This window comes from Microtus pennsylvanicus, chromosome 11, assembly GCF_037038515.1.
Source record: "Microtus pennsylvanicus isolate mMicPen1 chromosome 11, mMicPen1.hap1, whole genome shotgun sequence".
NCBI lineage: Eukaryota > Metazoa > Chordata > Mammalia > Rodentia > Cricetidae > Microtus > Microtus pennsylvanicus.
In genome coordinates, this window is record NC_134589.1 from 54,028,964 (window position 1) to 54,045,194 (window position 16,231).

Consider the following 16,231-nt stretch of genomic DNA (forward strand, 5'->3'; position numbering starts at 1 on the left):
CTTCATGTTTTTGAATCTTTTACTAGCGTTAATGCTTTGTGACCTCCTCCATTCAGTGATGTGACCCCCATATAAACTTGTGACCCACAGTTTAGAAATTGGGGTTTAGACAATGATGTGTGGAGACGAACTTTGTTAAAGAAGCTGGAGGGGAGGTACAGGGGTCTAACAAGTGACATGTTCATCTGAGGGGTGGGTAGAAGGTCTCCCTGCCCTGTCTGAGTGGACCTTGGATATCTAGCTCTGTGTCCCATGTCATTGACAAGGGGTTGCTGGGTGGTCTGGTCTTTGATGTAGATAGCAAAGGATCTTGAAAGGGAAAAAAATAAAGTTTTGTAGAAAATTGTTGGTGTTTATCAACAACTCAAGAAGTTCCTTGCTTGACCCTCACTGTGACCTAGAGGGAAAATGTGCATAGAAATTGTAGGAACACTGAGGATATGGGGCCCCCAATTGCTAGTGGTGTGTCAACTGTTAGTTATCTCCCCTCTGTCATTGGACACCTGACTGAGAGAGGATGTTCAAGTGAATGCTGACCACACTTGTCTGAGCCCTCAGCTCTCCAGTCATCCAGTTTCCCACTATCCTGCCCTCTGGTCACACTGCCCCATGGCGATCCCGGCACCCACCTTCTTGCCCAGGCATCAGCACCACTGCCTGGGAACGTTTACTGAGGACCTCCAACCAATGCCAACTCCTAAGTGCTTTGAGTGTATGAACTCAGTTAATATTATCCATGAGCCTACAATGTTGAAACGCTATTATATTTATGTTTCAGTAAGGACACTGAGAAGCTAAGACGTTATTTGCCTCAATAACTTTGCAGACCAAGTTAAGTTAGATGACCAAGTAACAATTCCACTTACTGCTCCTCCAAACATATTTCACTGGAGCCTGTGCCCATGATACTTAAGACTCTTTCAGACATTAGTCTGTAGTCTCAGACACACTGGGTCTCAGTTGCTTTCCCCAACATCTTATTCGCTGGGGGATCCAGGGTCCATCTTTCAGGTCAGGCACCATTTTCTCTATGCCACTGTACCAGGACACTCACCTTGCAACCTTCCGGCTTCCATACTTCCTGGCTTCTGTTCCAGCTCTAATACATTTCAAATATTCGCTCAAGTCTGCTCGCTGCCACTGTAAACCACATTTTGTTATTCGTCCCAGCAACCAGCTTTCATATACGGTGGCCCCTTCGTAAATGCTTTTAGTAGATGATTGGAATCCACCCTCCACACCCTGGGAAGTGCTTGCTAACCAGGCAGAATAAACCAGAAGTTACCAGTCCCCCCTTAGATGGAGTCCAGACTCGGTCTAACTGGACCACTGGTGTTTACACTGCCGTCTTCTAGAAGTTTGATTCAAACATAATTGCTCTCGGAATCCCCTGGGTGTCTTTATTATTTCTTGTGACTCGAGTCTCACGATAGACACTTAGGTTTCATTGGTCCCACAAAGGGCCTGGGGAATCTAATTTGCAGCAGGGGTTGAAGAGCATTTTGCCACACCATTGCTCTTCCATGAGTAGTCCTTGAACCAATAGCATTAGCAGTCAACTCCAATGTGCTTAGTATCAATTCAGATTCTTGTCACCATGATGACTCAGACCAGTCACAGCAGAAATCACAGGAGAAAGGACTAGACAGCTGATGTTCAAGTGACTCTTTTGTTGTTGTTCTGGTTTTTGAGACAGGGTCTCGTAGTCCTGGCTGCCACAGAACTCGTTCTGTAGACCAGGCTGGCCTCGAACTCTTGAGAACTGAGTGCTGGGATTAAAGGCATGTGCCACTACCTTCCAACTTCAAGTGACTCTTATGCAAAGCCAGGGCTGGAACCATCACGCTGGGCCTTGGTGCTTCTGCCTTCTACAGTGAGTTGACCAGTCTGCTAGCTTCTGCCAGTCTTTCCTGATTCCTGGAAAAGAGCATGGTTTTTTTGTTTCTTTGTTTGTTTGTTTTTGTCTTCTCAGCTTGGATAAAATGATCTTCACTTGCTGTTGTTTCTATAACTCCGGTAATGATTGGCTTCATATTGACCTTAGGTCGTGGACTCCTCATCTTTCTGTCCATTCTTATCTTCCTCTTTCTCTCTCTATCCAGTAAGTGACTCCATCACCAGATACTCAAGCCACAGTTTTCGGAGCCTTCACAGATCATGTCTTCTTTCTTCGTGGAATATCCACTCAGACTTGAAGTTGGCATTATTCCTTGAAGTTCCTTCCAACACATCTTGGTACCATATTTACTGCATTCACTCAACCCTCATGTGGAGTCCTTTGCTAATGCCTCTTAATTGAGTCTCTTCTTTTATCCCTGGCAATCAAGCCTCCATATTATAACTAGAGTGATCACTTTGGAGAAAAATCCAATTACATCTTTCTTCTTCCCATAACTCTTCAGTGAATCAACCTAGCACTCAAGGTTAGCCCCAGACTCTATTATGATAAGTGTTGCTAGTCCCTGAGTGTTTGACCACAACACCCTGTGTCTCACCTATAGGGAGAAACCCAAGGCTCTCCTTCCACACTGGGATGTTTTCTTTGTTTACATGACCATCAGTAGATGTCATCAGATATGCCTGAAAAGGAGCATTTCTAGAGAGGTCTCAGGGAAGATGCAGTTGAACCACTACTGCCTGTGTCCACAGCTATTTGGCCAAGAGGATGACCTTGAATAGAACCTGGAGGGATGTTTCTTTGCTAAAGGGAAGACCACAGTTTTCACGGTTGGCCATATGACCACATAGTGCCACTCTCCACTAATCTGAATAGCCATAACCCCACTCTAAAAGAGGATTCATAGCAACATGGAAAGAGCCTTGGGTCCCTGAATGACTGCATGGAACATAGATTCTCACAAACCACTAGGCTGTGACATAAGCAAAAGGAAAATACTGTGCTAAGGAAAAAAATCCCTTGACTTCCACGTATATTTTATTTAAGCTGCAATTCTAAAACAGCGATCCTCAACTTTCCTAATGCTGCAACCCCTTAATACAGTTCCTCACATTGTGGCGACCCCACACACACCATAAAATTATTTTTATAGCTACTTCATAACTATAATTTTGATACTGCTACACATCATAATATAAACATCTGATATACAAATGGTCTTAGGCAACACCTGTAAAAGGGTTGGTTCGACCACCAAAGGGGTCATGACCCACAGGTTGAGAACAACTGTTCTAAGACAATAAAAAGAAACATATCCATCGAAACGGAGCTGACAGTCCTTGTTATTTAAGATTCCAGGGCCCTTAACAATTTTCCCTCATGCTTGTCATGCTTGTTCCGGAGCTCAGATTTCTGGAGCAAGGTGCAGACCTGAGGAGGAGTCTATTGGGGGTGATGGAAAGAATACTGGGACCAAAGGAAACCTCTGATCCTTGGCTCCAGATGGCATCACTGCGTCCCTAACTTTGTCTGTATTTGCTGATCAACATCTGGCTTGATGAATGATGTCTTTCTGGACACGCAGGCACCTCAGCTGACTTCATCTGCTGCTCTTAGAGTTGGGATTTTCGTGTTTCAGAAATGCCCATACTGTGACAGGCTGGGAAACCCAGATGCTCTTTGAGACTTTCACTAGAAAAAGAAACGGGAGAATTCCCACCTTTTTCTTTATAAATCTTCTCCTAAAACGGTGCTGCTCAAATTAGCCTCAAGCCCTTGACTGTTCTGTGGGAGTTGAGTCATCCTGGTTCGGGGTGTGTTCTTACATCTTAGTCACCAGCACCTGCTAGCAAATTTTTAAAGCGAAGACAGCCTCCTGAACTAATTGCTTTGAGAAAGGTCATTTGCTCATTATCCTGCTCCCCGCCGCTAACAGCCTGACCAGATTAAAAACCCAGTTGAGTGAGTTGAGTAAGTTGTCCAGCCAATCAGGTAAAAGAACTATGTGCTGACTTTACAACCCCATGAAGTCCAAGCAGCATTTCCTCTCATTGGCTCCTCCGACAGGCTTGAGTGTGACAGCGCTGAGGAAATGGGCAGAGTTACTCTCAGTTTTCCCTTGTCCATCTTTATACCCTCTGTCTCACCAGATCCTATAGCTCTAGGGATCCTATAGCTACAGGTCCCCGAGACAGCATTTCACTCCTACACTGTCGCCTGCTGCAGAGCTGACATGAGACGCTCCCTGCCTGCCCTGCCCCACCACTGTCACTAAAACCCTCTCCCAGGCCTACAAAGTAGGGTAGCATTGCCGCTTTTGCACGTCCTTTGTCTACTCCTGTTCTAAGCCTCCACTTCCTGTCACAGACAAGCCTCACGGTACATTGCAGTCTGGTTTTGGGGTCTCCTCTCTGTGACACAGCACTATTAGGGAGCTCCTTGTTGCTAAATTCTATCTTACTCCTGTTTACCTTTGCTGCATCCCAGCTTCTGCTTTTTGTGGTGAAAATTGGTGTATTGGTTCCTTTTGATCACTGTGATAAGATACAAAAGGGTCCAACATGGCAGAAACATGCAACAGGCAGGAAGTGCATGGCATCAGGAAAATGAAACTGTCTGACCACGCTTTCAGCCATTGCTGGACAGCAGAAAGAAACAACAGGAAGACGGGTGAGACTGTAAACCCTCAGAGCCCTAGTGATGTACTTCCTGTAGCAAGGCTCCATATCCTAAAAGTCCCATAACCTTCCCAAACAGTGCCATCAACTGGGGACCAAGTGTGTGTGTGGAGGGGCGGGCATTTCTCATTCAACCCACGATCCTAGGCCTTTGCCGAAGGCTTCAATGCTGTGGAAAACGAATGTATTTGGAGGAAAGGAAGGAGGCCTTCATCTGTCTTCTCTAGGTTATCCCTTACTTTCTACAGGGCGTGAATAGGACCCCTGGGGAAGGGATGCTTTGGCCTAAAGGAGAAGCCTTAGAAGTCTAATCATTTTTAAGCAAGCCAAAAGAGCCGGGACTTGGCAAATGGAAGAGATTGCTGGTGTGTGAAGCAGGTCCCAGAACACTTGTCATGTTAGAAATCACCGCTGCTAACTGCAGGCCCACATCTGTGCCAAACACACGTTTACCAAGAAGGTAGCATCTGCAAAGGCAACTGTAGCATCTAAGCCCTGGAAAAGAGTTTTATATATTTGAGGTTCCCAGTGCTCCCTATCTGGTCACAGATTCCCAGGGGAGTGTTCCCTGGCAGGTCACAGATTCCCAGGGGAGTTGGCTTCATTCTTGAAAACATTTCACTTTATCACCTTCTCTGATGGCTCACAAATGAAGAACACACCATCCAAATGTTGCTGCGGACTCTAGACCTCTGGAAACCTGGAGGAGCCCAGGCTCCTTGGTAACTGGGGATGGCTATCCACTAGGGCTGGGGGGAGGCGCTTCCTCCCTGTTGCCATTGGCTGATGCCCATTTTCTCTTGTCTGGTCTCTGGGAGACACAGAGAAGAGCAGATCCTCAGGCCTCTCATTTCCTAGGAGACGGTCCGACTGCTGAGAGATTTGTCTTCCTCGTTAAGCTTACTTTGTCAGCAACACACCAGTGTTCTACAAGTTACTAGGGCAAGCACACAGTGTTTTCCTGTTGTGATGAGAAGCAGATAGCCCATTAAAAGTAATAAATTACTTGGTTATGTTTCATTTGAATTTTCAATTTTTTCTGGTATTAAATACCTTTTGGCTGGGAACAGCATTCGTTCCTGTTGGTTTATGTTTTAGAAACTCTAGTTTTTTTTTGTTGTTGTTGTTTAGCATTGAGTTCAGTGGAGCACATGCAAGGCATCTATATTGCATTCTTCAGCAAGTGTTCAGTCTGTAGGGTTTTCCTTCTGCATAGGAACATCGGTATTGTGCTAGATCAATGTTTGTGGAGATTCTAGTCCGTGGCTTGTTGCTTGATTGCCCCTTCCTGTCAGCTCTTTTCTCATTGCGTGGGAGTCTTATTGAACCTTTGTTATCGTAGAAAACATCTGCCAGCAAAGGCAGCAATCTAGTGGCTTCATGCTCTGCTGAGGTCTGGACGTGAACGGCCATATGCCTTAAAGCATCTCTTATGTTTGAAGCTTTCAGACACACCCTCCTGCCAGCATCACCAAAGCTCCTCCTCCACACGTGGTCCTTCTCTGGGTGAAGAGCACTACCACACAGTAGAGGGCTACTGTGAGCTGTCAGGTCCTCTTTGGTCTCACATCCAACCAGTAACAGAGGTCATTTGAGGCATCCTTGTTATTACTGAAATTCCAGGCCTGAGCTCACCTGTCATCCTCTTCCCTGGGAACTGCACACTATCTCCCAGCTACCCTCCCTCCGCCAGACTTGCCCTTACCCATTCACCTCCCCCTCGCTGCTGCTAAACATGGTCTTCCTGAAAAGCAGAAGTTCTGATCTGATCAGGTCATATGCCTGCTTTAAAAGTACCCCTGGTTCTCCACCACCTTCATAAGGAAACCCAGGGCCTTCGGGATGACCATGAAAGAGCCTCGTTGGTCAGCCCTGGCCCTCCAGTCTCCTCACAAACTCTGCTCTCAGTATCCACATTCACACTTAGCCTACACTCAACCATTTGATTTTCTACAGTCCAGTAGACTCATGATCTCTCCCGAGTCAAATTATCAGTCAGAGATGAGGCCATATGAAGGCTTGGTAGGGCCTGGAGGGGGATTGTCTTCCAAGGCTCACACACGCGACTGTGAAACACTGCGGGCTATTGGGAGGGAGACTTGGTTCTCCCTTGCTGAACTCTTCTCACAGTGTGGTGGTTGGCTTCCCCCAGATTGAGTGATCCAGACAGAGGGGAGGGAGAGGAATAAAGGGAGAGAAGAGAGAGAGAGAGGGAGAGAGAGAGAACATGAGAACTTCCTTCTGAAGCTTCCACTCAGAAATCATGTGATATAACTTCTAACATGTTCTTTTCATTAGCTGCAAGTAATTAAATCTAATGCACACAGTGTTGAGAGTGGGGGAAGACTGAGGCCTCCTTTTTAAAAGAGTTATAAGGAATTTCAGACAGATTTTATGGTTTCTGCCAAAACTGGCGGTGAAGGTCTAGATTTGCTCAGTCTGTGATAGTTATGGGAGATACCCTAGAGAGTGGAAGACATAATAAGCTCTCTAGTGAGCCCCACTGCGGATGCCAAGTTAGACACCAAGAGGACAGTTGTTCCTATAAACGGTATGGCTCTGAGGGGAAAGGCTTCCTCTATGCAAGTGTTTCAGGTCTGAAGGGAAAGGCTTCCCCTGTGTAAGTGTTACAGCTCTGAAGGGAAAGGTATCTTGGCAGTTGAGTGCCAAGGAATACCACAAAGTCATACCACACAACAAACCGACACAAGAGATTTATTGGAAAAAACACAAGATGGTGGCTGCCTCTGCTTGAAAGAGAAGCAGCAGGAAACTGAGCAGGAGACAGGCTTATATGGAGTTTCTTGGGGGAGGAGTTTCCAGGGAGGAGATTGGTGAGATTTCAAGTCCTGAGCTAAAATAGCTCAGGGATTGGTGGGTTTTGGTAGGTTTTCAAACCCAGAAGTGGGCTCTTACTGTTTACCCTACACTTCTCTACTGGGAAGAGCGAGTGCACTGTTCTGTTTAAGGGAAGATTGCTTTGTTAACTTTGGTCACAGTCAACTGCCCATTGCTTAGCTATGCAAGGTTCAGTGTTGCACTCATCCCCTCTGGGCAGTGCTTTGCTATGTGAACCCACAGAGTCTGTTAAAGGGTCTCAAGATATAAGCTAGGGATAACACTCACTGATGCGTGACAGATTAGATGATGCCGTTGCATCCTGAAGTTCTGACCAGGGGAGATGGGGACCACGTCTGGCTCCGACCACCTGAGAGGGAGAGTAAGAGAATGTGTGTGGCCCTCTCCCGCCACTCCTAAGCAGTCACACATGCATACAAGATCACATCCTAGGGCTCGCTGCCCCAAAAGTCATCGGCTAAATGAATTGAAATCCCACGACACTTCCCCTTTTATTCTAAATAAGAAGGTTCTAATCCCAACACAAAGCTATCTACAATGAGAACAACTATCAAGTATTGTGCAGGAGAAAGAAAAGTAATAAGATAAACAAAGATGAAACTACAACCAACAAAAACAGCACCAAGCAAGAAATACATACTACATACCCAGGCTGTATGTAATTGACAAATTACAGAGATGATTCCATTAGCTGTCCTATCCTGGAACGTCTAAATCTTGTACCTAATATGTCCTAGCTAAGATATGGGAGGATAGTAACTGTAACTACCTAATCTTTAACCATCTAAAGACCTGAGAAGGGAAATGAAGTATAAGCAAGAAGCCTCCAAAAGATGAAAGAAATGACAGAAACAGCTGACTGCTTGGACAGTCACACAATTTTTCTCTGTGACGTTGGGGCAGCCAGCTTTGGCTATAGGCCTATAATATCTGACAAACCATTTTCAGAAGCAGGAAAATTTGGAAGACTGCCTGTCCTACCCTGACTTGGCAAGGTTCAGCAGTCATTTTTCCTTGTATCCTGCTCATCCTGATTGGACAACATACTTACGGTCAGAAGTCAAGGCAAGGACAATTCTTTGCCCAATAGGCTAATTTTGCCAAGAGAAAACAAGCTCTATATGGAGTATCTTCATAAACCTATCATTCTCTCGAGTAGATTGATGCTATCAGGCACAGTCATGTCTCACATCTACAGAATTCTAAGTTATTAAAACATTTTCTGCCATATTCTGTAGGTGTTTGATGTGCTTGAAGGTTACCTATCTATACAGAATATATCTTTGTGAATCTAGAAAGCCTAACAACATAAGTATGACAGATATGGGTGACTATTAACCTGTAATTCTTAATAATCTATATAGCTTAAAGACTAAAGCTTCACATTATAAAGATAAACAACATATAAACAGATACACAATAAATATAAGGACAATGGCTTCAAAATTCTGGCAATACATAAAAATATCTTAATCCGAGGTAGAAAAGTATAGTACAATATGACAAAAAATCCTTAATTTGCATCAATATATAAAATATCCTAAACAGAAGTAGAAACATATATGCAATATAACAAATAAAATTTTAAATTTGTAACAATATACAGTTTATCTTAAACAGGAATAGGAAAATAATTTTACATTTGTATCAATATACAAGAATCCATACCATTGCAAATTATCTAAAACTGATAGTTGCTATTTAATTTACAAGTAGATACAATAGTCTAACTTATGTCCTGTCCTATCTGTCTCTCTTTTTTCTATTTTAAATGAGATTCTCCAGTCTAATTGTTATTGTTTCACACCTAGCCCTATAACAACTTACAAACAATTCTTACATATGACAAGCATCCATAATCCTGAAAAAAACCAAAAATGCATTCATCCCACCTATTGGAAGAGGGGACGTCATATTCTTAGAATTGTTTCCTGCTGTCTAGGGTGTGACAATATCTTTATGGGTCATACCCTAGGGCTTGCTGTCCCAAAAGTCAGTAGCTAAATGGATCAAACTCCCACAACAGTGTTTCCTCAATGTTTTATGGGGATAAAAAAAATAAAAATAACTGTGACAACTTCAAAGAGGTGTTTTGAAGAGTAAATGAACCAGTGCATGCAAAGTTCTTAGCTCAATGACTGGGTGGTAAGTAATCAATAAATTTTACTTAATAATAATGCTTGTTTGTCTTTCTCAGAGTGCTGAGTGGCACCTCCCTGAGGCAGCATAAACTAAATGATACTCCAAGTTCCCTCCCAGACTTTCAGTTCTAAGAATCTCTGGGACAATGGGGCCTACCATAGACACTCCCTGTGTGACCAGCTAACTGCCAACTCACCCCTGGTTCACGTGGGTGAGGATCTGATGATGGCCACACCCAGGGTGACCTTGAGATCCATAACACGTGGCATCTGCTGCTTACTTACCTGTATCTGTCTTTTTGTTTTCAAGGTCAATTTCTTCATATTCCTCAAAATTCTCAAGCTTCTTATTTCTAAGCTCAAAGCCCATCAGATGTGCTTCAGAGACTACAAATACAGGTGAGTGGCCCAAGGCCAGTGCTTGGCAACCCAAGGTGATCTTGACTCTCACTGTTGGTGTTACCCATGTGATGGGAAGGGAGCAACAATGTATTCAATACTATTCTCATCCCTGTGACCAAACACTGGACCAGAAGCAGTTCATTGGAAGAAAGACTAATTTTGGCTCACAGTTTGAGAAAGTACAGTCCATCATGGCTGGGAAAGGCTGGCAGTGGGAGCAGCTCACATCCATGGTAGTAACGGCTTGTAGCTCAACTTCCCCATTTCTCAGCAGATCAGAAAGCAGAGCATTAGGCCAGAAATGAGGCTGGGATATAACTTTCAATTACTGATTTCTTCATCCCTATGTCTGCCAGGTAGCCCCCATGTCTGAAAGGTTCTACAAGCTTCTAAAAGAGAAAGCTGGGGCTTAATTATTTCAACAGGTGAACTCATGGAGGACATTTCACATCCAAAGCATAACACACAGTTGGTATTGGTGTATTTGACACCGAAGGCGAGGGGCTAGACCAGAGCCCTTCGGGAAAGGTGTTGGGGTGCAGGTGGGGCTTTTGCCAATGATTAAGCCCTTCTAGCCTCATGACAATGATTTAAGTGGTGAGCAGTCACAGACACATTAATCCCTCTTTCAGGAGACCGTTAAAATGAATGGCTGTCTCAGTTAATTTCGTGTTCCTGTGGTAAGTCACCAATACCAAGGCAACTTTTGGAAGAAAGGGTTTATTGGAACTTGCAGTTTCAGAGGAATAAAGTTCATGATCATTATGGCAGAAAGCATGTCAGGAAGCCAGCAGATGTGTCATGGTAGCAGTAGCTTTTTCTACAAGCTTGAGGCAGAAAGAAAGACACTGGGAATGACACGGGCTTTGGAAACCTAAAAGCCCACCCCTTGTGACACACCTCTTCCAAAAAGGCCACACCTCCTACAACAAGGCCACACCTCCTTATCCCTTCCAAGCATTCCTCTAGCAGGAGATCAAGATTCAAGCAGATGATCCTATGGGGCCATTCTCCTTCAAACCATCACCGTGGTTTATGGAGTTAGGAATCCTTGTATGAAGGGCAGTTTTTGCTGCCTTCCTTGTGGGAGGATTTGAAGCAAAAAAAATGCTTAGAGTTCACAGAAATGCATTTATCACACAGTTCCTTCTTTTGTGTGACTTACCTTGGTGGGATCTCACGTTTAGTTCTCTGCAGTGACAACAGTCCCTATATAATAAACCAGATGATAGGCTTTTATTGAACACTGCACTTCTGTTAAAATGAATGAATGGCAGGCAGGGCCCTCTCCCTCTGTTTCTAGTTATTCTTCCAAGGTAGCAGGTAAACTTTACCAGGGATGGAAGGGAAAGTGTATTTTAACCAAAAGGAAAACTCCAAGTCAGGGATTTCAGTCCACACCGCAGGCCACATGCTGAGGGTGTGATTGGAGACAGCTCCAGCGGCTCACTATTTCTAAGATAGACTTTGGTGATAAAAAAGTGGATCCCTTCCCGCCATGTACAGGCAAATATTCCTTGAGTGCTTCTGGGCTGTTTAGACGAAAGGGGAGTATGACGTGAGCTCCACTATGCTTAGACAAAAGGGGAGTGTGACGTGAGCTCCACTATGCTTAGACAAAAGGGGAGTGTGACGTGAGCTCCACTATGCTTAGACAAAAGGGGAGTATGACGTGAGCTCCACTATGCTTAGACAAAAGGGGAGTGTGACGTGAGCTCCACTATGCTTAGACAAAAGGGGAGTGTGACGTGAGCTCCACTATGCTTAGACAAAAGGGGAGTGTGACGTGAGCTCCACTATGCTTAGACAAAAGGGGAGTGTGATGTGAGCTCCACTATGCTAGACGAAAGGGGAGTATGACGTGAGCTCCACTATGCTTAGACGAAAGGGGAGTATGACGTGAGCTCCACTATGCTTAGACAAAAGGGGAGTATGACGTGAGCTCCACTATGCTAGACAAAAGGGGAGTATGACGTGAGCTCCTCTATGCTAGACAAAAGGGGAGTATGACGTGAGCTCCACTATGCTTAGACGAAAGGGGAGTATGACGTGAGCTCCACTATGCTAGACAAAAGGGGAGTATGACGTGAGCTCCACTATGCTTAGACGAAAGGGGAGTATGACGTGAGCTCCACTATGCTAGACAAAAGGGGAGTATGACGTGAGCTCCACTATGCTAGACAAAAGGGGAGTATGACGTGAGCTCCACTATGCTAGACAAAAGGGGAGTATGACGTGAGCTCCACTATGCTTAGATGAAAGGGGAGTGTGACGTGAGCTCCACTATGCTTAGACGAAAAGGGAGTATGACGTGAGCTCCACTATGCTAGATGAAAGGGAGTATGACGTGAGCTCCACTATGCTAGATGAAAGGGGAGTATGACGTGAGCTCCACTATGCTAGATGAAAAGGGAGTATGACGTGAGCTCCACTATGCTTAGACGAAAGGGGAGTATGACGTGAGCTCCACTATGCTTAGACGAAAGGGGAGTGTGACGTGAGCTCCACTATGCTTAGGAGCATGTATGCTACTTTAAGGACAACATGGGGCAGACAGGAAGGAAGGGCTGGCCACACATCCCAGCTCCCTCCCTAACCCCAAGTAAGCTAAGCCCCTGTGGTCTGTTTTCTGGTGTCTAAAATGGGAGTGTCATGGCAGACCCATCTCCTATAAATTGTAACAGCTGAAGGGCATTGTTTATGGGCAGCCAGTTTAATCAGATATGAAGGGCAGTATTTGCTCTAGACCCAGACCCCGAGCCATCGTCTCAAGACTCTTATTCTAACAGATCTAGAAGAGTAAGCCCACCCAGCCCAGGAAAGAGAATATATACACTGTAATCGCTCCTTAGGGCCTTCATTCAAACATTTGGCAGAAACCCTTACCCCTGGGGAACTGACCTGGTCTGGGCCCCAGGGAGTCATGCTATCTCTCCTGGCGCCTCTGGTCCAGACTCCAAGTGGCCAGGCATCCTCTTTGGCCCATTTCCCAAGGTTCAGCCTCCTCACACCACTGTTCTCAGGGTGGAACTTCAAGAACAGGGGGGCAGAGCTGCCAGAGTCCACTCAAGGAGTGACCCCCCATGGCATGCAAGTGCTCTGACCACCAGGGTACCTCCAGCAGAGACAAAGACATGTAGGAGACAGAAGTAGAGAAAGGTGAGTTCTGTCCTAGCTAGGGGTCCTGTAACTGGGATGGATAACACACCATGACCAAAGCAATTTGGGGAGAAATGGTTTATCGCATCTTGTAGCTGTCGCTCATTATCTGGGAAAGTCAGGGCAGAGGGTAGAAACTCAAGGCAGGACTCAGGAGGCAGAAATTGATGCAGAGGCCATGGAAGAGAGCTTCTCACTGCCTGGTTCCTCCTGGCTTGCTCAGCTTGCTCTATTATAGCACCCAGAACCACCAGTTTCAGAGTAGCTCCACCCACAATGAGCTGGGTCCTCCCACATCAATCATCAATCAAAAAGGATGCCTGCCCATGAGCCAATCTGGTGGGGGTGTGTTCTCAGTTGAGATTCCTTCTTTCCAAATGATCCTGACTTATGTCAAGTTGTCTTAAAACTAGCCAGCATACATCCCATGGTCCCATGAGACTGACACCTATGGCTTTGCACCCATGGCAAAGTCCACCAAGTTTCCTGGGATATATCCCCATGCTCTAGACCCTCAGTGATTCCTAACAGCTGCCCAGTTTAGCTGCTATGAGCATCTGCTGAGAGCTGGCTCTAAACACAGCCTTGTGGGCCCCACCCTTGGGTGGTTTGCTCAGAACATATGGGATAGTCTTACTATGTGGACTTCTTAGAGAATTCCCCAGGAGATTCTGATAGACAGCCAGGGCAGAGGACCACTGATCCGATGCTCTAGTGACTAGCACATGGAGCTTCCTTCCAGGACCATGGTGAATGTGTTTCTATGCAGCTTGCTGAGTGGCACTGATCTGGGGAAGGGTAAATTAAATCACCGGGGGAAACCACATGGCTGGGCAATGATCAAAGATGAATGCTTTTGAGGGAGATAGAATAACTTTGGCTGACATGTGCAATCTGTCTGGAATCTGCCTTTTCTTCTTCCCACCTTTGTTCAAGAAAAATGCTTGAGAAGAACCTTGGTGTGGGTCTGCCCAAAGGTAGAGGCCCTGGGGGAGAGGTCTCTCCTTGGGGAGTTAGCTATGAGACTGTTGTGTATTTTTGAAGTCTGTGAAAGGTGGTGATGAGGGGATGGTGTTTCTCTACAAGTCCTCAAGTGCTTCATAAGGTTTTCTGGTCTTGAAAAAGACCCACAAATCCAGAGGTTGCCATAGTAGTGTTTGGTGAGCACAGTATCAGGGCACAGCAGAGGTATCAATAGGTACCCAAGAATCCCCTCCCAGCCCCTACTCTCAGCTACTCTTTGGGAGGGGGTTCATTTCTCCAGTTATCTTCCACAGAGCCAATGGGATAAGATCTGAAAATGTCCTCCTTCGGTGCTTTTCTCTGCCATTTTGGTTGGCCATGTCTTTTCTGCTGACTCACCACTTTCCAATGGAGAGCATAACCCGGTTGGTTGGCATGATCCTACTCGTTTGCCGACTGTGGGACCTGTCTCTGAAGACACAGACATGCTCTCTCACTATGTCCTCTGAGCTGGAGAGCCCTGTAGGATTTGTGAGCTTCTGTGCCCATTCTGCTCTTGGTAAGCCATGGTAGCTGTCACATCAGCGGGTATCGCTGTGCCCGTCCTCTTACACTGCCCTCTTCCATGCCCCCTAAATGTTAATTTTTCTATGAAAGCCCCCAGAGAGAGGGCCATGGTGCCAGTGTATGTTCCTAAAGTCTAGTAGATTTGAGGCTGTCTTCAGCCTTCTGAGATTTTGAGAACCTTAGAATGTAGTGCCCGAGCATCGCCCCCTTTCCAGGAGTCTGTATTAGCAAGGTTTAAATTAAACACACGTAGATCTCACCCAAAAGGTGAATTTCTAGAAGCCAGAGATCCCTCTGTCTTCTTAGCTTTCCCCATGGGCCTCCACCCTCAGGTAAAGGAAACAATATTTGGCTCTACTATCTGACTTGAGGGTAAACTGCAGCAAGGGTGAAGGGTGTGCAGATCCTCACAGGCTCACAGCCCCTTCCCCCATCACCATTCTCTGTGGTCTCCAGTAGGGAGACAGCTTTCTTTTCCATTATTAACGCTTTTGCTCTCTGTGTAATGTGTGCAGCCCGAGCTCACAATAAATTTATAGGGGAAAATCATTTCTTCGCATAGCTCACCCCATTCTCTTTTCTGAAAGGAGGGTTTGATGGTCAGCATGAGAGAGGGAAGGTTTAACGCAGACTCATAGAGACCTCGGCTTAGATTGAAAAATTGTATGGATTAGATAATTAACAGGAAACAGAGGCATACAGATTTAGAAGTTTTGTGCATCATGGGAGCTTTCGCAAGGCCATGAAGGCACAAAGAAGTGATCAAACTTGTTATTTTTTTTAACTTTCTTTTTGTTTTATTGAGAAAAAACAATTTCCGCCTCCTCCCAGCCTCCCACTCCTGCCCCCCACTCCTCTCCCTCTCCCCCACTCCTCTCCCCCTCCCTCTCAAGTCTGAAGAGCAGTCAGGGTTCCTTGCCCTGTGGAAAGTCCAAAGTCCTCCCCCCTCCATCCTGGTCTAGGAAGGTGAACATCCAAACTGGCTAGGCTCCCACACAGCCAGAACATGAAGTAGGATCAAAACCCAGTGCCATTGTCCTTGGCTTCTCAGCAGCCCTCATTGTCCGCCATATTCAGAGAGTCCGGTTTTATCCCCTGCTTTTTCAGTCACAGTCCAGCTGGCCTTGGTGAGCTCCCAATAGATCAGCCCCACTGTCTCCGTGGGTGGGTGCACCCCTCTTGGTCCTGACTTCCTTGCTCGTCTTCTCCCTCCTTCTGTTCCTCATTGGGACTTTGGGAGCTCAGTCCAGTACTCCAGTGTGGGTCTCTGTCTCTATCTCCATCCATCGCCAGATGAAGGTTCTATGGTGATATGCAAAATATTCATCAGTATGGCTATAGGATAGGATCATTTCAGGTTCCCTATCTTCAGCTGCCCCAGGAATTAACTGGGGACCTCGCCTTGGGCACCTGGAAGCCCCTCTAGGTCCAAGTCTCTTCCCTACCCTAAGATGGCTCCCTTAATTAAGATATGTGTTTCCCTGCTCCCCTATCCAACCTTCCTTTATCCCAATCATCCCGTTGCCCCAAGTTCTCCCCATCCTACCCTTCTCACTTTTCTCTCC

General features: G+C 45.8%; 1 protein-coding gene across 1 annotated transcript in view; it reads left to right on the plus strand.

The window, feature by feature from the left end:
• Nucleotides 1-16,231, plus strand: part of Glp2r (glucagon like peptide 2 receptor) — a 59,282-nt gene that overhangs the window by 25,841 nt on the left and 17,210 nt on the right. The window contains exon 10 of the mRNA XM_075942416.1: nucleotides 9,886-9,974. Coding sequence (XP_075798531.1) covers nucleotides 9,886-9,974 — 89 coding nt within the window. The remainder of the gene's footprint in view (nucleotides 1-9,885; nucleotides 9,975-16,231) is intronic.